The sequence below is a fragment of the Capra hircus genome, chromosome 15 (genome assembly GCF_001704415.2).
Source record: "Capra hircus breed San Clemente chromosome 15, ASM170441v1, whole genome shotgun sequence".
Taxonomy (NCBI): domain Eukaryota; kingdom Metazoa; phylum Chordata; class Mammalia; order Artiodactyla; family Bovidae; genus Capra; species Capra hircus.
In genome coordinates this window covers 24,846,084-24,867,406 of record NC_030822.1, presented here as the reverse complement: position 1 = coordinate 24,867,406, position 21,323 = coordinate 24,846,084, and the positions used below count along the sequence as shown (strand labels likewise).

General features: G+C 39.8%; 2 protein-coding genes across 2 annotated transcripts in view; both read right to left on the bottom strand.

Annotated features, from left to right (window-relative positions):
- Window positions 1-2,386, bottom strand: part of CCDC34 (coiled-coil domain containing 34) — a 45,255-nt gene extending 42,869 nt beyond the window's left edge. Inside the window, exon 1 of the mRNA XM_005690022.3 lies at window positions 1,982-2,386. Within this exon, the coding sequence (XP_005690079.2) occupies window positions 1,982-2,325 (344 nt within the window). The 5' untranslated portion in view covers window positions 2,326-2,386. The remainder of the gene's footprint in view (window positions 1-1,981) is intronic.
- The window catches only part of LGR4 (leucine rich repeat containing G protein-coupled receptor 4), a 104,960-nt gene continuing 90,254 nt past the window's right edge, over window positions 6,618-21,323 (bottom strand). Inside the window, exons 10-18 of the mRNA XM_018059305.1 lie at window positions 21,135-21,203; window positions 18,333-18,404; window positions 17,177-17,242; window positions 15,801-15,872; window positions 14,080-14,151; window positions 13,703-13,828; window positions 12,796-12,911; window positions 12,446-12,529; window positions 6,618-10,103 (exon numbers count right to left, since the gene is read on the bottom strand). Coding sequence (XP_017914794.1) covers window positions 8,827-10,103; window positions 12,446-12,529; window positions 12,796-12,911; window positions 13,703-13,828; window positions 14,080-14,151; window positions 15,801-15,872; window positions 17,177-17,242; window positions 18,333-18,404; window positions 21,135-21,203 — 1,954 coding nt within the window. The 3' untranslated portion in view covers window positions 6,618-8,826. The remainder of the gene's footprint in view (window positions 10,104-12,445; window positions 12,530-12,795; window positions 12,912-13,702; window positions 13,829-14,079; window positions 14,152-15,800; window positions 15,873-17,176; window positions 17,243-18,332; window positions 18,405-21,134; window positions 21,204-21,323) is intronic.

Here is a 21,323-nt window from a genome sequence, read left to right as displayed (position 1 = left end):
TGTATTTCTTAGATCTCCTGTATAGAAAGTGAAGAGGAACTAAAAAGCCTCTTGATGAAAGTGGAAGAGGAGAGTGGAAAAAGTTGGCTTAAAGCTCAACATTCACAAAACTAAGATCATGGCATCTGGTCGCATCGCTTCATGGGAAATAGATAGGGAAATGGTGGAAACAGTGTCAGTCTTTATTTTGGGGGAGTCCAAAATCACTGCAGATGGTGACTACAGCCATGAAATTAAAAGACACTTACTCCTTGGGAGGAAAGTTATGACCAACCTAGATAGCATATTGAAAAGCAGAGACATTACTTTGCCAACAAAGGTCCGTCCAGTCAAAGCTATGGTTTTTCCAGTGGTCATGTATGGATGTGAGAGTTGGACTGTGAAGAAGGCTGAGTATCGAAGAATTGATGCTTTTGAACTGTGGTGTTGGAGAAGACTCTTAAGAGTCCTTTGGTCTGCAAGGAGATCCAACCAGTCCATCCTAAAGGAGATCAGTCCTGGATGTTCACTGGTAGGACTGATGCTGAAGCTGAAACTCCAATACTTTGGCCACCTGATGGGAAGAACTGACTCACTGGAAAAGACCCTGATGCTGGGAGGGATTGGAGGCAGGAGTAGAAGGGGACGACAGAGGATGAGATGGCTGGATGGCATCATTGACTCGACGGACTTGAGTTTTGGTAAACTCCGGGAGTTGGTGATGGACAGGGAGGCCTGGCGTGCTGCGATTCATGGGGTCACAAAGAGTCAGACACGACTGAGCGACTGAACTGAACTGATACTGCCTTGTGCAGCCTGACAATCAGAACCTTGTAAATGCTTTCTGAAGTTGACATAATGAGTCTAACTCCGAATGCACCTGGATCATCAAGCCTCTCTAAGAAAAAGATATTCCTGCAGGGATAGGCCCTTTGCTCATATTTCTATATACCCAACAATAGGCATGTAGCATAGGCAAGAGAAAACATGATCAGTATACCTTGGTACTAGGCCCAGCTCCTCTAATGATTAGGTGGAAGCCTTTGAATTAGACTTTTTATCTGTCTTCTGAGCCACAGTTTTGTTATCTGTAAAATGAATGGCTTGATGTAGGCTTTAATTCCAAGAGAGTACAGACCATGCCTGTCTTATTTATAGGCCCTTATCTGGTGTCTCACACAGTAAAGAATCTGCCCCCAATGAGGAAGACCTGGGTTCGCTTCCTGGGTTGGGAAGATCTCCTGGATGAGGCATGGCAACCCACTCCAGGATTCTTGCCTTGAGATTCCCATGGGTAGAGGAGCCTGGTGGGCTACAGTCCATAGGGTCACAAAGAGTGGGAGACGACTGAGCGACTCAGCACATATGGCACAAACTAAATGTTTGCTGAAAGAACAATTGTAAAAATAAATTAAGATGACTTTAATAACCCCTTTGATTCTAGCATTCAATGGCTTCTACTTTTAGTAACTGCTAAGAGCAGACCTGACATTGTCTCTGAATGCTAAAGTCACTGCTAACCTCAAAGCTCCAGCTTTTAATCTATGACATAAAAGGTATACTACTTACTACAACCTACTTCACTGACAACCATATTTTTTTCATAATCGCTACAGGTATTACTAAGATGCAGTAAACCACATTTGGGTGTTAAAGATTTGAACAAAAGTTCTAGTGTCCCCACTCTGACTTTTGAGTGTTCATAAAATGCCCGAAACTGTACCAATTTTGTGTGTTTAGTGCTCGCTTCTTGTGTGTTTAGGTGCATTTCTCTGGGGAGGAAGATTGTAGCAACCATCACATACTCAGGAAAAGGGGTTAAGAACGATGGAAAAATCGGTAGTCATGAGTAAGAACCGGCCCAAGACTCTGGGCCAAAAGGAGCAGCACCTGCGGCTGCAAGTGCCCGCGCTACCTTTTGAGAGGGAAGACAGCAAGGTATCTGGTCGCCCGACGAAGGTGGGGTCTAAGGAATCTTGAGGGGGCTGTATTTCGGATTTACCTGGTGCACCCCTGTAACTCCACTCCTCTCAGGCTCTCCGCCTTGGCCTCTGAGTCATAAGCATCTTCGTCCACATCCTCCTCCTCCTCCTCCTCCCCGTCACCATCGTCGTTGTCAAACGGGAAGCTCTGGTGGCCGAGGGGAGACAACAGCGACAGGGTGGAATCGCTGCAGCTCAGCGGTGTCGACAGAGAGCATACCTCCACCGCCTTCAGGCCCGGCCCCCGGGGGCCTGCCGTGAGAACAGAGAAGCCCGAGGAGGGCAGCGACCCGGACCTGCAGTCGGCCATGAAACGGGGTTCGAGAAGGGGAGAAGCAGTCCCCCACCGCCCTGCGGCCCACATCTGGCCCGCCAAGTTCAAACCGGCGGAACCGCGGAGGGGACGTGCTTTCCCAGCAGGCCTTGCGCGCGCCGGCGCGGCCAATCCGGGCGGGCGCGGACTTCGCGTTGCCATGGGGACGCGTGGAGGCCTCCAGGGCTCTGTCCCGACCTGCGGAGCGTGGCTTCCTGCTCCCGGCAGTCTTTTGGATGTCCTCCCTCTTTCCCAGCCTGGATCTGCGCTGGTGCTTGTGAATTAACCTCGCGCTCAGCTCTCGCTCGCAGACAAGGTCCCCGCTCCCGGCTCACAGCCAGGAGGGCCCGTCCGTTGTTTGCTGTGGTTCGTTTGGTACAGAAAATGTGCTGTTACTGAATAAGGCAGATTCTTTAAAGCGGAAAGAGGCAGAAGCCAAAACTACCCCCATATCATTACAAGGTCAGGGTTACAAGGATCAGTCACGATTTCTCTCAGCACATGGCCACACACTGCTGTATTTTAGGAAAAGGTCGGGGGCGGGGGGCGAACTTGGTATCAAAGTTTACAAGTGTATCTAAAGATACACTTCTGGTACGATTTTTCATTGTTTTTGGTAGTACCTCGTCTGCCTAGCGTCACCTCGTCTTCCTGGCATCTTACAGGAACTTGCTTATTCAGGTGAACATATATAAACATATATATGTATAAGCCCTTACTTAAAAACAGGGCCTCTCTGAAGCATCTAGTGTACTGGGGTCTGTACTGATCACTGGAGATATAAAAAATAAAAGCCCTGTAGTCCTCACCCTTTCCTAGTGAAGAGTCATACCATTAAAATATCATGTGATATGTATACTATGAGGAATGAAAAAAATTTGTGGGACTTAGAAAGGAGCACTCTCCTCTCAGGGATTGAGGGTGGGGATGAAGGTAGTAAGGGAGAAGTGATAGACACTAAAGCTAGTGGCTTTATTCATGCTAATAAACGGGCTTTGTCCAGCTCATAATGCATATTGTTAGTAGAAATATCACACAATGAAAACAGACAGTGGCTAAAGCAGCACACAAGTTTTGCCATTGACCAAGGAGTGATACAAAATCTTCGATGACATTTAGATCTGCAAAACTTGACACCAAAGAATTATATACAGTAGAAATAATAGTAACTAAGGGCGATTTATAGTTAATAAAATACGACATGGTTCAGTTCAGTCCAGTCGCTCAGTCGTGTCCGACTCTTTGCGACCCCATGAATCGCAGCACGCCAGGCCTCCCTGTCCATCACCAACTCCCAGAGTTCAGTCAGACTCACGTCGATCGAGCCGGTGATGCCATCCAGCCATCTTATCCTCTGTCGTCCCCTTCTCCTCCTGCCCCCAATCCCTCCCAGCATCAGAGTCTTTTCCAATGAGTCAACTCTTCGCATGAGGTGGCCCAAGTACTGGAGTTTCAGCTTTAGCATCATTCCTTCCGAAGAAATCCCAGGGCTGATCTTCAGAATGGATTGGTTGGATCTCCTTGCAGTCCAGGAGACTCTCAAGAGTCTTCTCCAACACCACAGTTCAAAAGCATCAATTCTTCGGAGCTCAACCTTCTTCACAGTCCAACTCTCACATCCATACATGACCATAGGAAAAACCATAGCCTTGACTAGACGGACCTTAGTCGGCAAAGTAATGTCTCTGCTTTTGAATATGCTACCTAGGTTGGTCATAACTTTTCTTCCAAGGAGGAAGCGTCTTTTAATTTCATGGCTGCAATCACCATCTGCAGTGATTTTGGAGCGCAGAAAAATAAAGTCTGACATGGTTAAAACTCTTTAAATGGAATGTAAACTTTGTTAAAATTTTCAGTAAAAATAATGAAAATGGAAGAAAACTGGAGCAATTTAAATGTGATGAAATTGATGGAGGAATAAAAATGGCTTGAGTTTTCATTCTCTTACCTAATTATTCAATAGTGTCATGTCTGGTTAAAAGCTTTTAGGTGAGGATCTTTAGAATTAATTGATGCAAAACAGTATCACCCTGGGTCACTTTAGAGCTTCATAAGGGAGTAAAGTTGAGAAGCTGTTTCCAACAAACATCACCCCATATTACTGAAGCATAGTAGGAAAGCAAGTTTCAGTATGAAAGGACCTGGATTTGAATCCATGGTTTTTCTCTTATTTGCTAGGTTTCCCTCAGTAAGTTTCCCTGGGGAAAGAAATGGCCACCCACTCCCATATTCTTGCCTGGGAAATCCCAGGACAGAGGAGCCTGGTGGGCTAGTCTGTGGGGTCACAGAGAGTCAGCCATGACTGAGCAACTCACACACAACATCACCTAAATAAGCTGTTTGGCCTTTCCAAGGCCTTACTCACTCCTCTGTAAAACAGGGAAATTCTGTAATCGGTTTCCCAGTTATATCATCTTATTCTCAAAACGTCTAGCACAGGATCAGATAAGAGAAAATGGTAAATGGTAACTTGTGTCATATAAGCTCCAAAACTCTCCCACTGTAACCTCTTACTATGGGAATCTAAAACGTTTTAAACAAATTATGCCCTTTCCTGGATGCCTCAGAATCATCCAATACATGACCGTATTGCATTATGTTGTAACAACTCTGGAACTATGAGGCAAAGAGCCACTAGTGTTGGTGCTTGAACATAATCAAATCCTATGATCTCGTTTCTTACAGCACCTTTTCATTACTGGGACTGAGAAACCATAATCAAGTTTGGTAGAATTATATATAAGATGTATAAATAAGGTCAAAAGAAGGCCTCTCCCTCGTTTCAGGATGTTGACTTAGTTGCTTCTCTCCTTACTACTCATGTATTTATATCTTTATTTTCACTTTCATGGAATATTGAGGATAACTTGTTTGTTTTTTTTGTTGTTGTTGGCATTGTAATCTTGTATAAGCGAAAAGAGAGACCTTTGCTTGAAAATCTGTTACAAAAGTAACATTATTACCAGTGAGTCCTAAGGCAATATATTATACCTCAAAAAAATGTAGCCCTGGACATATTAAAACATTTGCAGATGAAACAAATTGTCTAGGATTAGCTTCAGTGTAATCCAAGGGGCAGAGGGATTCCAGAGGTGAGTGAACGGGATGAAGAAGAAATGACATTTACCACGTGCTCTTGACAACTGCCAAAGTTGGATGATGGGTATGGGCAGTGAGGGCCGAGAGCGTAGGAAGAGGGGTAATTACAGTATTCTACTTTTGGTTATGGAAATTCCAAACATATACTGAAGTTTAAAACAAAAACAAAACAAACAAAAAAAAATTAAGGGGAACTGGGTGCTGGTTTGGGCTCTAATTTGCTGTATGGGTCAGATATTCACTTAAAATTTCCTCTATTTTCCCATCCGTAAAATGAGGACTTGATGATTATGAATACTGAGTTAGTTCTAAGCACAACAGTCCCTCCTTATCCATGAGGGTCTCACACTCCCAGTGGATGCCTGAAACTGCAGATAGTACCAAACCCTACAAATACCATATTTTTCCCTACACAGTTGTTTTTTTTTTAACTTTTTATTTTGTGTTGGGGTATAGCCAGTTAGCAATGTTGTGATAGTTTCAGGTGTATAGTGAAGGGACTCAGCCATTCATATACATGTATCCATTCTTCCTCAAACTCCCCTCCTATCCAGGCTGCCACATAAGATCGAGCAGAGTTCCCTGTGCTATAGAGTAGGTCCTTATTGGTTATCCATTTTAAATATAGCAGTTTTATTTATGAATTAGGCACAGTAAGAGAATATCCAAATTACCAGCATCACTATTCTCATGCTTTGGGGCCATTACTTGAACACAAGCGCTGAGTCAGAGATGGCTACTAAGTGACTAACGGACAGCAAATACTGGATAAGGGATGATTCGTTCCAGAATAGGAGTGCAAGATTTCATCACGCTACTCAGAAGGGCACACAATTTAAAACTTATGACTTTATTTCTAGAATTTTCCATTTTAATTTTCCATTTTTGGACCATGGTTGACTGGGCAACTAAAACTATGGAAAGTGAAACCTCAGATAAGACAAGAAAGGGAGGACTACTGCATTTTGGCAATTGCCTATATCTGGAATATCTAATTTCTTTTTAAAAAAAAATCATTTGCTTTTAAATAAGATCTAATTGAGGGTATCCTCTTAAATTTCATACTTTGTTTTCCATGAGTATTGTTCAGACTTAAGAAACAATAAAGCCTTACTTCTAAATTTCAGCAAAGTGTTCTCCCAACATTTCTTCTAGAATTCTTAAAATATTTTACTTCAATTTGCTTAGTTTAACACTAAAACAAATTCATTCATATACCTAGTTATAAATAAAGGCAAAATAGATTGCTTTCCAGAAAGTTTAATGATTCAATATACTGCATACAATATTTCCTATCATATGTATAACACAGTTTACCACATATTTTAAATATCTGCTATTCTATTGTTTAAATGAATCCAATGAAAGTATTCAGTAACATGACTTTTGAAGAAAAAAACTTTTAGCTAGATTTTTTTACCAAGTTATGATTTAATATTTATCAGATGTGTAAATATACAAACATGATGGCAATTTTAAAAACTTGTGGATAGTTGGCCTTACAAAATTACAACACACTGTAAATAAATCCCTCCCGCATTTTATACAAACTACGTGATTTTGATATACAAAGATTCTGTTTTTATTACACTGACAATGTACAACCAAGAGTATTTACAATGCAAAAAGTATATAAACCACAATTTAACATTCTGCTACTGGCAGCCACTATAGTTTAGGAGGTAGCTTTAATTAAACAAAATGAACAGAAGCCACATTTCCCAACTTGTGTTCTAAAAATAATTTACATAAGATAAAAATTCATTATATGCACATTATATACAGTTTAATTATTAAACTGCAATCTAGCTTAATGTTTTTTAGTATCTCATGAACAACTAATATGGCAGTGGATTTGCTATTGATTTAGCATATTGTTCAAAAAATATATTGAACACTTATAACTTTAAGACTCCACATAATGACATGTCAAAAGTCCATAGATGACTATCAAGTAGAATTTTTAATTTTTAAAGACATAGGCCTCAGCTTTATGCCTTTTTTTTTCCTTAGTGACATATTTGTCTTGTCTCACAAGAACAGTTTCAGAGCTGTTGCACAGGCTCTTGTAAATCAAAGGAAGGGAAAATATACGGTAGCGTCCACGTAAGAGCATATGTTCAGGAGAATCTAGCTCACTAAGAAATACATGTAAGTGCTTTGTGTCATAATTACTCCCGATTTCTTCCACCTTAGTTGAAACCATTTGTCACAATTTACTTTCTGTACAATCCAAGCTACAGGTAGATCACATACCAACAGAATTGAAAAATACTGATAGAGCCAATGATATTAGGAAGAGTTTTATCCATGAGAACATTATACTGCTGCTGCTACTGCTGCTAAGTCACTTCAGTCGTGTCTGACTCTGTGCGACCTAATGGACGGCAGCCCACCAGGCTCCCCCGTCCCTGGGATTCTCCAGGCAAGAACACTGGAGTGGGTTGCCATTTCCTTCTCCAATGCATGAAAGTGAAACATGAAAGTGAAGTCGCTCAGTCGTGTCTGACTCTTAGCGGCCCCATGGACTGCAGCCTACCAGGCTCCTCCATCCATGGGTTTTTCCAGGGAAGCGTACTGGAGTGGGGTGCCATTGCCTTCTCCAGGGAGAACATTGTACGGAGCCATCAAGTCCCTCAGATACTTTTAAAATCCCCTGTTAGTAGTTTAGCCAAATCTACTAAAATCACACAGCAATGAGCCCTTTACTTTTTCCTAATAGTATGATCACAAAGCACTGAAGAAAAAATTACTGTGACCAACACAAAGCAATGCATAATGACTGAAGACAAATGTGTTCAGTTATTCTTTTAAAATCTAACAGTTGTTAATATTGTTTTAAAAACATCAGGTTTTAGATTTAAATCTCTTACACAAAATCGATGATTCTATTATGTCAGAGATGGATTAGAAAAATGCAAGAATTTAGTGTCTACATCCACTCTCATAGTCCTGGGAAATGATTCCCCTCCACCTTTTTTTTTTTGGCCCTGCAGTAAGTTGTCCTGAGATTAATGATGAAACATTAGGTAAAATTAGCAAGCCTTTTTCTTCAATTATATAAAATCACCATTTAAAATATTCTTTAAAAATATTAACAGCTGTTTTCTATCTTGTGCTTAATTCAGAAACAGGTATAAATTTGCTCCTTATGGATCAGAAAAACCCAACGTTATATTGCTATGATATACATAAAATCTTTTTCAAGTTAACTATTTGTTTCAAATAGACTACACATTGCTTGGACACTGCATTTTGTCATCAATCCATAGTTCAGGCACTTGTCCTTTGCAAAGGTCTGGTTGAAGAAATAACTGCCACCTTTCTCCTTCTTCTAAGTGACACCAGGCAGTGATCACTTAAGTGCTTCCCAGATAAGAGATCAAACTAGGGTTCATTCTTATAAACACTGTGATTTTGGTTGATGGGAGAAACAGTTACAAACACATGGATTCAGTCTTTAACTCTTGGGAGATTGTAAGCATAGCGCACCAAAGGGAATCCTCGACTCTGATAGAAGCAGGCTCTTCCGCAAGCCTGAACCTGGTCAGAACTGTCTGAGACAAAGGAATCTTCTTCATCGGCATAATCAGAGTGGGCGGACTGCGTGCCACAGTCGGACCAATAGCCGTCTGGCCTTTGGCAAGAACCCACTGTCAAGGCAGGACAGCTGTGTGATTTTATTAAGTGTTTGCAGGACACTGGCTTTGTCAACAGGAAGGCTTCGCAGCAGTCACACACAGTCAGGTTGCCCTGCAGATGTGAGTACATGCCACAGTCGTAGTAGAAATCCTGCTCCACACAACCAGCTTGGCTGCTGATGGAAACTGAGGCTGATCCGCTTTTCTTGGTAACATGGCGCTTCAGTAACTTCCAGTCTTCTTTAAACTTTGGGTTGAAGAAGACATAGAGGACTGGATTCAGGCAAGCAGGCAATGGGAAAAATATCAGAGTAACAGACTTCATTATTTCGGGGCTGATCGAGATGGCGGTGATCAATGGCGCAAAAGAGAAAAACGCCACGGGGCAGAAAAAGATGCAGTTGGTGAAGATGAGCCAAGCGACATGCTTAATCATGCTAGAGTGTGAGTTCTCGGAAAGGTCTTCTTTTTCCAAGTTGCAGTAGAGTTTAGTGTAGATAATGGCCATTAATAAAAATGCTAGTGAGTTTAACAGCACTAAAGTTACGGTAAACCCTAATGATGGGGTTTCTCCGGTGGGAAATGGCAAGCACAGAGGGGATGCGGAATACTCCCCTCTATGGAAAAGGGGGAAACAGCCTGCCACTGCGGCCCCCAGAAAAGCCAAAAGGGCAGCAATCCGGAACTGCTTGAGGTGACTGCTTTTCCCATTTTTCATCATATCTTTTGCAGATAAGCTTCTTTCGATGGCTGCTAACATTAATAGAAATATGGCGCTTTCTGAGGAGAAAACAGCAAGAAACCCAGCTATTTTGCAGCCACTGCCTATCTCCCACCAAATGCCAAATTCAGCAAATCGGCCCCAGGACACAGCATCCAGAAAAGTTAAGATTCCAGTATAAGCGCCCATGAATAAGTTAGACACAGAAATCAGGCCTATAAACAATTTGGAGGAGGGCACTGATGCACAAGATGCAAATGTTGTTAAAATGACAAGCAGGTTGAAAAACAATGCCACCAAGAAAATGAACCACACAGTAAGACGGATCATCCAACTTCCCAGCAAGTATTCGCAGGGCTTAAAAGCACCTAAAATGAAAGAGAGAAAAGACAGTTTATAAAAGACTATCTTCCGTAAGATATGGCTTGAGAAACTATTAATAGAATAATTAATCTACTACCAAAGTGAATTGACCCAAACTGAAAAGATTATCATTTCTTAGGCATCTAATCCTTGGACTAGGCTATTTAAAAATTTATTTTAATACGTCATCTTAATATATATTTACTTATTAACTACTTGGCAAAGTCATACAGTGATATTTAAAGGAAAATTCTCACTTTTTCTCTTACTGAAGTTAATATACATAGGACAGTGACTAGTATGTGAAAGTAACTTCATATGGGGCTTAGAATTGGATAAACTAGGGTTTGAATTTAAGGTTTATAACTTGCTACTTTTAAGAAGGCAGCTTAAACCTCTATAAATTTCATTTTCCCACTTGTGGATAATAATATCTATTTCATAGCATTGTGTAGCTTAAGTAAAATTACACATACAAGGTACTTCAACAGGCTACTGGGTACATAGTTGGACTTCAAAAAATGTTAGGTCCTTATCGTCTTTCTTCCCAGTTCCTAATATACTTTATAATAATTATATGTGATATATATATGTAACATATATTTTATACACACTTCTTACAGCCTTCAAAAGCAATCTGATGAAGCAGGCTAAGATAAATACAATTAGCCCTATTTTTCATGCAGACATTTCAAAGTGTTTGGTAGACCTGACAGAGATCATTGAACAAAATAGTACAGTGAGAGCTAAATTACATTGATGTTAACAAATCATGTAAAACTATGTCCAATAACACCCTGCATCACTTAAACTAGAACTGCAAGAACTAATTTAGTAGCTGAGTTGCATGTTCTAGCAACTGACTTTGGCATGCTAGTTATGTCCCAAATGACAACTGTTTTATTTAAGGTTAGTAAAGAAAAACAAAATGTTGTCTGCAGAGCACAAGAAAATGTGTTTGATACCTCCTGTAAAGCGTCTTTATCACTGAGATATTCACAGACCTAACAAGCCTGAGCTGCACTATTTATATCAATTTGACTGAAGAAACTTGTAAAAAAAATTTTTTTTCTAGTTAATTTTTTTATCCTCTGCTCTCAGGGAAGTATGAAGAGGAAGCTTTTGTCTTTATCTCTGAATCTGAACTCATCCTTCTACAAGGAACAAGGAGTAGCTCACATGACCCGGGAGAATAGGACACCCTTCGGAAAGTGTTTGACTAGTGGGTGGAATTACTTTCCCTCAAGGGCCTGGGAAGTCGGCGCCACTCCTCTGTCTTGGAAACCTGCTGCCTCCTCCAGTTTTAAAAGAAGGTTCCTGCTCTCTTCACTTCCTGCTTGCATCACCACATGGCTGTCTCTGTGTTACTACATCGGAGTGGAGTTGGGGAAATAGGTTTGCCATTCACTCCTATTGCCACCTGGGGAGATGAGCTCAGACCAACTTTACTCCTGGCTGACCCCCAAAGTTTAAAATCAGAAAGAAAGAAATGGAATCTCTGCATATTCATGTCTAGACTCCCCTTTAATAAAGACTTTCCCTTCCTTAAGTCCAATACAAAAACCCCTGCAAACAAGTGAGTGAACTACAGCCCTTGACTTCTAACAATCAATACCTTTTATAGATTTTATAAAAGATTCTGGTCAACCCCATTCACCCCCATTCACTCATCTGATTGCTATAAACTTATTCTCTACACCAGGAACTGTGTTAAGTATTAAAAGAACACATACACAGCCTCTGAAGAAGCTCACCAATTCAGTAGTAATCATTAAAGAATCCATAATACTTATGATTCTGAGTTATAAATTAATGTTCAGAACATCCAGTGTGATTAAATAGGAATCTACTTCATAGCACACAACTTAGCCATTTACATTTTTTTTAACAGTAAAATTATAAATCCATCTTCTCTGATAGATTAGGCAGGATATCACAGTCACGACCTAATACTAAATTGTGGTTTCAGTTTAGTAACTCTCCCAAGTCTAAAGTTCAGTGAAGTAAAATAGAGATGTAGACAAGGTTGCATTTAAAAAATAAAAGGATAACACTAAAAGTCCTTATAGACTAGTAACTTCTAGAACTATCCCAGGGTTAGAGTTGCATGAAGAAAGTACCTCTCCATCCTTAATGTGTGCAACCCCCATCTGGGGAGCTTGTTAACACGAAGATTCTGAGTCATGGGTCTGGCCTGAGATTCTGCAAGAGAGGCCTAAGCTCCTGGTATACAGACCACAGGTGAATCAGGTCTTATGAAATCACCTAGTCCTACCTCTGTTACAGAAATCACATTTATCCCTGGAAGTTTAAAGCAAGAAACTGCAGCCAAATGTACTGTGCTTACCTGTCGAGGGTGTGCAGTGGATAATGATTTGACTGTGTTCCTCATTTTCAGCACTGCTGGTGACACCTGCCACATCACTGAGACCTGAACATATAATACAAACTGTTCAATTCAAGCTGCAGGCAGATTAAAAGATTACAACACTTTTCCAGCAGTGTTTTCTCTTGTACATGATATAAGTTCAGTGTGCACCACACTTAATAACATATTAAAGATGTCAGGAACACAGTACAGAAAAGCCATTTTTTCTCCACAGATTTCATATTGATCCTTTACAAACTGATTACAATAACACAGACTTTGATTAATGCTGTAAAGAGTGTTCTGTTTTTAAAAGTTCATGCACTTGCCTTTATCCTTTGACCCACTGTGGTCTTGCAGGCTGTTATCTTCTGTGTTTGAATGTGCGTAAGAGTCACAACCCCAAAATGCACAGCACTGATAAGCATATGGTACAGATAAAGACCTGGAAAAAAAATGGCAAAAAAAAATGGCAATACTGAAATACCAACTTCACAGACATGCTTTTGTTTTGTGAAAGGTAAATACTTTAAACTGGTCCTTATCCTCTCTGGACTTGGTTTCCTCATTTGTTGAAAACAAAAGGCTCTAGTATCAGGGGACACCATGAGTTTCTCCAGTTAGATAAGATATGCTTTGAAAAACTGAATTTGAATCAAGCCATCTTTAAAGCTTAATAGTAATACTGCAATTTAAAGAAAAATCTTATCAGACTCCTTTTATAAATGAATTAACCACACCCCATGTATCATATGAAACTGGTAGTTTCATTTAAAATTAACATTCCAGTTCATTTGTGACTTTACACCATTAAATGAATTCACATTCTCATATAAGTATAATGAAAATATTTATTCTCTTCTCCCATGATAATATTCCCAAGCCCTCTCTCTACTATGTCTAATGAGGTCCCTGCTCTAACTCTGTCTCTATGAAGTATTTCACATTGTATCAGTTTTCTATAGGCTCACAAGTGGTTTCTGCTATCTTGTTGTAAATGATAAATCCTGTTATACATAAAACCATTCTGATGAAGGGCTATATTATCTCTTCGACAGCATCACAGGCTACAGTTCATGTTCTCAACAACAATGGAATAGTGCTCTATTTTTTTCCAAATTTGTGAGGATTGAGGTTGAAAATCTGGGAACCACAGCAAAAAAAAAAAAAAAAAAAACACAGGATACTCTATAATCTGAAGGCCTACCAAAACTTTCACAAAAAAGAAAAACACACCTGAGATTAACAAAGTCTTTTGCTGCTAAGGCTTCTTTCAGCTTGAAGTTGCCCACAAGTTTCAGTTGATTTAGCCCATTTAGGCCTTCCGTTGGAAATGAAGTTAATTCATTGAAACTTACATCTCTAAAATGTGAATAAGACTTCAAATTAACTCCTAAAACACAAGTCTGTACATGTATTAACATCATAAATACTAGAGCTTTAAGAAGAAGTTTAGGTGAGGAAAAACCATTTCAGAAGCTGTCACTACATGATAGCAGATTAGCATTTATAAAAAGGAACACTCAACAGAAAGATGATTTGGGTAGGTAATGCTAAAACACAGTTTCTGTAGACTATTCACTACTTTCATGAAATCGTTGCATGAAACTTACAAGTTTGTTATTGACCCAAGCTTGGCAAAAGCTCTGTCATCAATTTCATGGATCAGGTTTCTACTAAGATCTCTGCAATTATAAAAATAAATTGTTAACTCCTTTCAAATAAACTCTAAATGCAATTACTTTGACTACACTTTAGGATCTGCTGCAGTCATAATAACCCTGATAAAATAACAAAGATCTTTAATCCTGTTCAACAACATTTTTAATATTTATGTTGAAGGCCTCCCCTTCATAACAATCTATTTCTTGGAATGTGTTCCAGGGAGGAGTAATTTCAGTTGGCATCTGTTTCAAAACAGTTGTGAATTTTCTCCTCCTTATCACTCTGGTACCAGTTCAAAAATACAAATGATATGATATAGCTTCTGGTACGATTACCTAGGTGAGGAAAAGCACAGCTCCTGACAAAGCTGAAAATAAAAACAGGCTTAGCGTTGTTTGCATTCTCAAAGGTTAGTGATAAGGCCCTTCGGGAAGACAAAGAATCAATACGCAAACAAGAGCATTCCAGAAGGGCTTCAGATATCATTTTTCCCCCAAGCAGGAGAAAAAAAAATCCATATCAACACCAGAGCCACATATTACATTCAGGAACACACCCTGTGGAATTCTGATATTACAGAATTAAAATCTGCAGTCACACTTACAGGGAGCCTTAATGGAAATTTAAAGATAGGATAAATTCATTCCATGACACATCTCCTGGATAATAGGAAAATTCGACAGACTTGGTTCCAAATCATGACAAAGCAGGGTAGCTTTGCATTGTTGTCACTTATCGGTGCTCTGGAAGTGACTGCATCTGGGAGTCGGTCCCTTTCCCTACTACTGCCCAGACCCACAGGAAGCCTGCCACAAGGCAAGATCCAGAAACCCAACTACCAATAACGTATTTTTCTAGTAGAACACGTGTGATTTCTTAATGGGGATCTACCAGAAAACATGATATATTAGTATCTGTAATTTCAATTCATTGTCAATGTTTCCAATTTTTTTCTATATTAAAAAAGTTTCCTATTTAAGTGTACTGTGTCTTCTGCATTGCATGAAGGCAGTGACATGGTTTGTCTTTGTCATCTCTATATTCCCAAGTGCTTAATAGAGTACGAGACACAAATATGTCCTCCAATACAAATCACTTTTTAAATGAGTGTGTCTGCTGCACATTAGCTGTGTTTGTCATGATAGACACCAGTACAGGGGTCAGCAAACCTCTTCTGTAGAGCACCAGATAGTAAATATTCTTCACCTCTGGGGGTCACATGGTCTCTACTGCAACTAGTTGACTATGCCATAGCATGGTGAAAACAGCTTTAGACAATACTTAACCAAAGGGCATGGCTGTGTTCTAATAAAACTTTATTGACAGAAACAGTAAGCAGGTTGGCTGTAACACACAGCCTATAGTGTGCCCACCCATCACCTAAAGAGGTGGCAAACTTCACTACTATGACCTGAAAATACACAAGGTGCATTCCTCAAGCTATACACGTTATATTCTTTTGACTCACAAATTTCATAAATTAGCTAAGGTTAAAAAAAAAAAAACACTGAAAAGAAATTAAAGTACCACATGGCAAAGTTTGAAAAATAGTATTTATGCATAATAAATCATATTTAAGTATATTTACTAACATGGGAATTGTAACGATATATTAATTTACAGCTTGACAACAATTTTATTTGCCTCTGATAATCATAGAGGAACTTACAGAATTTTTAGGGATGTCAGGCCTTGAAAAGTATCTTCCTTTATTTTGTGGATCTGATTTCGCTGCAAAGAACTAAAAGAAGAATAAGATGAAAGGTAAAAAAAAAGAGAGAGAAAAACAAGAGAAAATATTTTCTATTTTGAAAAATAACATTTCTTAATTAACTTTTTCGAAGTTTAAATATTCATTCACAAATAACAGTAACTGATCTTGTTGAACGTAAAGAGAACTGTTGTTGCCTCATCTGAAGGATGAAAGGACTAGACTAATTGGTATTATGCCCAAAATGAACCTAACAGTTAAGGCACACTATCTAAATTCCTCACCAACCCTACTCAGGAGTGACAGCAGGAAAACAAATTCACACTTCACCTTAGCCAGTATGATACCTATCATCTTACTGGTTTTCGCAGCCTGCGAAGCAGCACTAGGCCTATCTTTACTAGTAATGGTATCAAACACATATGGTACCGACTACGGGAGAAAGGACCCAGGACACTATCAAGCTTTCAAAAGATATGGAATAGCACTAGTTGCTAAGTGAAAGAAGACAGTCTAGAAACGCTACATACTATGATTCCAGCTAAATGACCTTTTGGAAAAGCCAAAATGATGGAGACAAGGAAGAAAACAGTAGTTTCCAAATCTTAGGGTGGTGAAATGACTCTGTATAATACTATAATAATTAACACATGTCATTATACATTTGTCCAAATCCATAGGATGTTCAATACCAATTAACCCTAATTAAACTATGTATTCAGGCTGATAAGGATGTGTCAGTGCAAGTTCATGAATTATAACAGAATCCTATTCTGGTGGGGAATGTTGACTTGGGGTAGGCTACGTACATATGAAGGTGGGGAATATAGGAAATCTCTGAACCTTTTGTTCAATACTGTTGTGAATTTAAAGCTGCTCAAAAAAAAAAAAAAGTCTATTAGAAAAAGAAAAAGAAAAAAGGACCCAAGACAATATAACCACGTCAAGTACTACAGAAAGAAGGTCAGAGGAAGGAGGAGATATTATAAAACATGGGAGTATTAGTTCCTCCCTTTCTTGACCTCCCAGTCAACTCCCACCAGAGCGGTATTATATAGCTACATGGTAGACATCCACACCTGGACCAGTTTTTGTTTGGCTGGTTTTTCCTACTGCCCTCCTCCCATACAGTCTCACAGATTGCCTGACAGATAGGTGCCCAGTAAGTGTTAGTCACATGAACACACCTGGTGCCCCTAAACATTTATTCACAGGAACACCTGATTAAGTGAATTTCTAAGACCTTAATATGAAAGTCATTTATTTACAATAAGAAAGGCTCAATGAGTTAACAGTAGACCACAGCAAAAAAAGTAAGTCAAAGACCAACTTACATTTCTTCCAGAGCATGGCAACCATTAAAGCTTGGAAGGTCTTTTATACTGTTGTAAGACAAGTCCCTTAAAATGCAAATGGAAAATGATCAATTAATTTTATGTTATCAGAATACGATATTAAAACAGCTGTACTCAGAAGCATCAAAAACAATGCTAAGATCTGTTATAAAGAGATATGGCTGAACAAGAAAAGAAACTTTGTTTTCCTTACACTTGTAAGCTTTCCAGAGTACCTTAGAGATAGAACAAACTTAAAACGGGCAAACATGGAGAACATAATATTGAGTATAGGCAATATTAAATATTTTAAAACATTAAGGATATAAAATAAATATGAAAAATATAGTACAGGAAATACACAAAAGTTAATTATGTTCACTTGGTAGAGATATGGATTTTTAAATCTATAATTTTATAATATTGCTATACCATAAATACTGCCCATGTTATTTAACTAAAAAGCTAGGAGTGGTGTGTGCACTCATATTTAAAAAAATACTTATATTAAATAAAAAATGGGGACTAGTTAGCTCTGTTAATCCCACTGCAGTTTTCCCTCAATTATATCATTGTGTTTGATACTCCATGACACCATTTAATTACTTGCTTGCTTGATCAGTCACTTATTTTGTTAGTATCTCTCGCCACTGAACACTTATTAACAACTTAGTAACTTAACTGTTTTTGTGACCTTTTTTTTCATGTTTTATTTACTTTTCATTTTCAGGGCAGCTTCGAGATTTTGGAAAGCTCCAATGCTTAGTTGGTTTCTGATCCAAGAAAGATTTGGGCTCTTAACTTAGGTTATGGTGAAAGAGCAGCATACAGAGAGGTAACTACCCTGGGGCAACTAGAATCAGGAGGAGGGGTCAGGATAAAGGAAAAGAAATCAAGAAAGAGCCCAGTATGGTTTCACTTTATTCAAAGTAGAGTCACAAGATGGGAGACATACACATGACTGTAAAACAAAACTCAAATAAACTTTACCTACCCAGGGAGAAACCAGAACACCTGCTCATTTCCATGAAGGGAACGAATAAGGACTAATTATACCGTAGTGTCACCAAATGAACACAGTTTATTAAAAATAAAACTCAACCTATGTGAGATACATCAAAGAAAAGCAGGACAGGGGAAGAGGAATCCAGCTTACAAAGTCCTAAGCCTCTTCTGTTCCTGGCACAAATTACTGGGTATGCTGCTTATCTTCGTACCTGTCAAGGTCCTGTGGAGAAACATTGTTTGTCTAAGAAATGATTCGAGTTGACATGGTAAACAAAATGCTGTTCTCACAGAGAAAAGTACACGTTCGCGTATTTGCATATGGACTAGAGTCTATGTATCCCACTGCCTAACCACTCCCTAAAGTGGGAAGAGGAACGAACCCTCTAATGCAGAAAAGTTTTGTGATAAGATGTTCACAGTGTCCAGAGGATAAGCTTGAGTTCTCATGTGGACCAACAGAAAAAAATGAATCCATAGTTACAGCTGACCATGGTCACCTGCAAGTTTGTCAGCCCTCACACCCAAAATATTTGAAACCAAGTTATTTTCCTGCCCCTCAAATCTTGATTCTGTCTACTATTTCAATCAACCTGACTCAATATTCTGAAATTTTCCTTTAATCCCTGTATGATCAGGTCCCTCAAAATGGCTGCTCTCTTGGCTCTCTGTACAACCCCAGCCCAACCAGTACCTGCTTCAGCTACATGCTACTCACATAACTGGCCTTCCAACATACTTGCCCCAGGCCTGGGACACTGAAGGGCGTGCCCCCTCTGCTGGTTTCCCCGGTAACTGTTGAGCCAAACTGATGCCTATTCCTATCAATATAACTGGTGATTTCCCCTTCCCCTCCACCACCCTGGGGAGCAAAAACTGCACCTTGTCCTGTCAGCTGGGTGCTGGTGGGGTGTTGCCCCAGGATCTTGCTTCAGACATGTAAGCTCCTCCATTCATTAAACCACTGCTGACTCCGGGCTCTTTCTTCAGTTTTGAAGCTGGGCAAGTGCAGGCCCTAAAGACCTGTGGGGTGCAGCCCAGTAATCCATCCTCCCTTTCTATGTCCCTATCTGCACTCAACCATCAATTTCTGTTCTTTCTTCTGTAGATCTCAGCATCTGACCCTCTTCATTTTTACTGCTACTATGCTGATCAAGGGTGAAATGATGCACACAGGGATGGAGGAATCTCAGCCCACACGGAGGAATTCCAGGGATGGATTGAAGACACAGAACTCTCATAGTTAAATGCGCTCACTTAGCGAAGTGGAGTATTCCCATGGCCTCCTCATCATTCTAGCTCTAGTATTCTCTTCTTACCCTCTTCACACCACCTCATCCAACATTTTTAACATCTCCAAACTGCCATGAGAGTTGAATTTAAACTCCTTAGCTCAATGCTTCCTAACTTCTTTTCTTACATCTTGGCATACATGATAATTGTAACCTATGCCGCACACTTGTGGTCCTTGTGGTAGAGACCCTAGCCACGTCAGACCCCACGTGGCTTCTGGAGGGCTGAGGTCATCAAGATCTTACATGCACCTGCAACCTATTCACAGGCCACCCAATGAGAGGCTCTGCCGTAACCAAATGTTCAATGTTCAAGGTTTGTCATTTTAAAATTACAAGGCCAACAACTTTCCAAATTTCTCCGTATCATTCCCCATACTATTATAAACAAGTCTAGCTATATTTGATCATCTGTAATGTCATACTTAGGCTTCCTAGATGGCTCAATAGTAGAGAATCTGCCTGCCAATGCAGGAGATGAAGCAGATGCGGGTTCAATCCCTGAGTGGGGAAGATCCCCTGGAAAAGGAAATGGCAACCCACTCCAGTACGCTTGCCCAAGAAATCCCATACAGAGGAGCCTGGTGGACTATAGTCCATGGAGTTATAAAAGAGCTGGACATGACTTAGCAACTGAGCACACACACAGGCTATCAGTTCAGTTCAGCCGCTCAGGCATGTCCAACTGTTTGCAACCCTATGGACTGCAGGACGCCAGGCTTTCCTGTCCATCACTAACTCCCAGAGCTTGTCAAACTCGAGTCAGTGATGCCATCCCACCATCTCATCCCCTGTCATCCCCTCCTCCTCCCACCTTCATTCTTTCCCAGCATCAGGGTCTTTCCCAATGAGTCAGTTCTTCGCATCAGGTAGCCAAAGTACTGGAGTTTCAGCTTTAGCATCAGTCCTTCTAATGAATATTCAGGACTTCTTTAGGACTGACTGATCTCCTTGCAGTCCAAGGGACTCTCAAGAGTCTTCTCCAACATCACAGTTCAAAAGTATCAGTTCTTCAGCACTCAGCTTTCTTCACAGTCCAACTCTCACATCCATACATGACCACTGGAAAAACCATAGCTTTGACTAGATGGACCTTTGTTGGCAAAGTAATGTCTCTGCTTTTTAATATGCTGTCCAGGTTGGTCATAGCTTTTCTTCCAAGGAGAAAGCATCTTTTAATTTCATCTGTAGTGATTTTGGAGCCCCCCCAAATAAAATCTCTCACTGTTTCCATTGTTTCCCCATATATTTACCGAGTGACTGCATGGATGCCAAGTAATTTTCAGTATTCTCCATTTGACTAAGGCTTGCTTTTCTAAATAAAAGACCCAGCTCAGTGAAATCTAATTTTGAAACACTTCACCTCTTCCATAAAGCCTTTTCTGATAGCTTACATGGACTACTTCAATTCTGAACTCCTAAAGCACCGCTTCTAATCTGGTGCTTACTTACTGCCTTATATTTTCAGAGACTTTGCTACACTCTACCTGAGCTGACTGATTCCAAACCCAATACCATCCATTTCTATGCATGATATTCACAAAGCAAGGATGTAGGAATCAACATTAACTCATCAGCATCACCAAAAAGCACTGGCAACCTACTAGCAGGCCAGTGTGGTGTTATCTTTACACACCCTCACTTCAAAGAGCCACACTTACAAACTCTCCAGACGGACAGTTCCAGTCAAATTGGGGAACCGCTGCACCATGCTTGCACCACGAATGACTCTTTAAGAAATTGTGAGAGAAAAAGTAATTTAAAATAATGAATTTTCATAGATAATATTTTAAACTTATTTTTGAACCAGCTTAAAATTATAATACCACTATACCTAAACAGATTAGTTT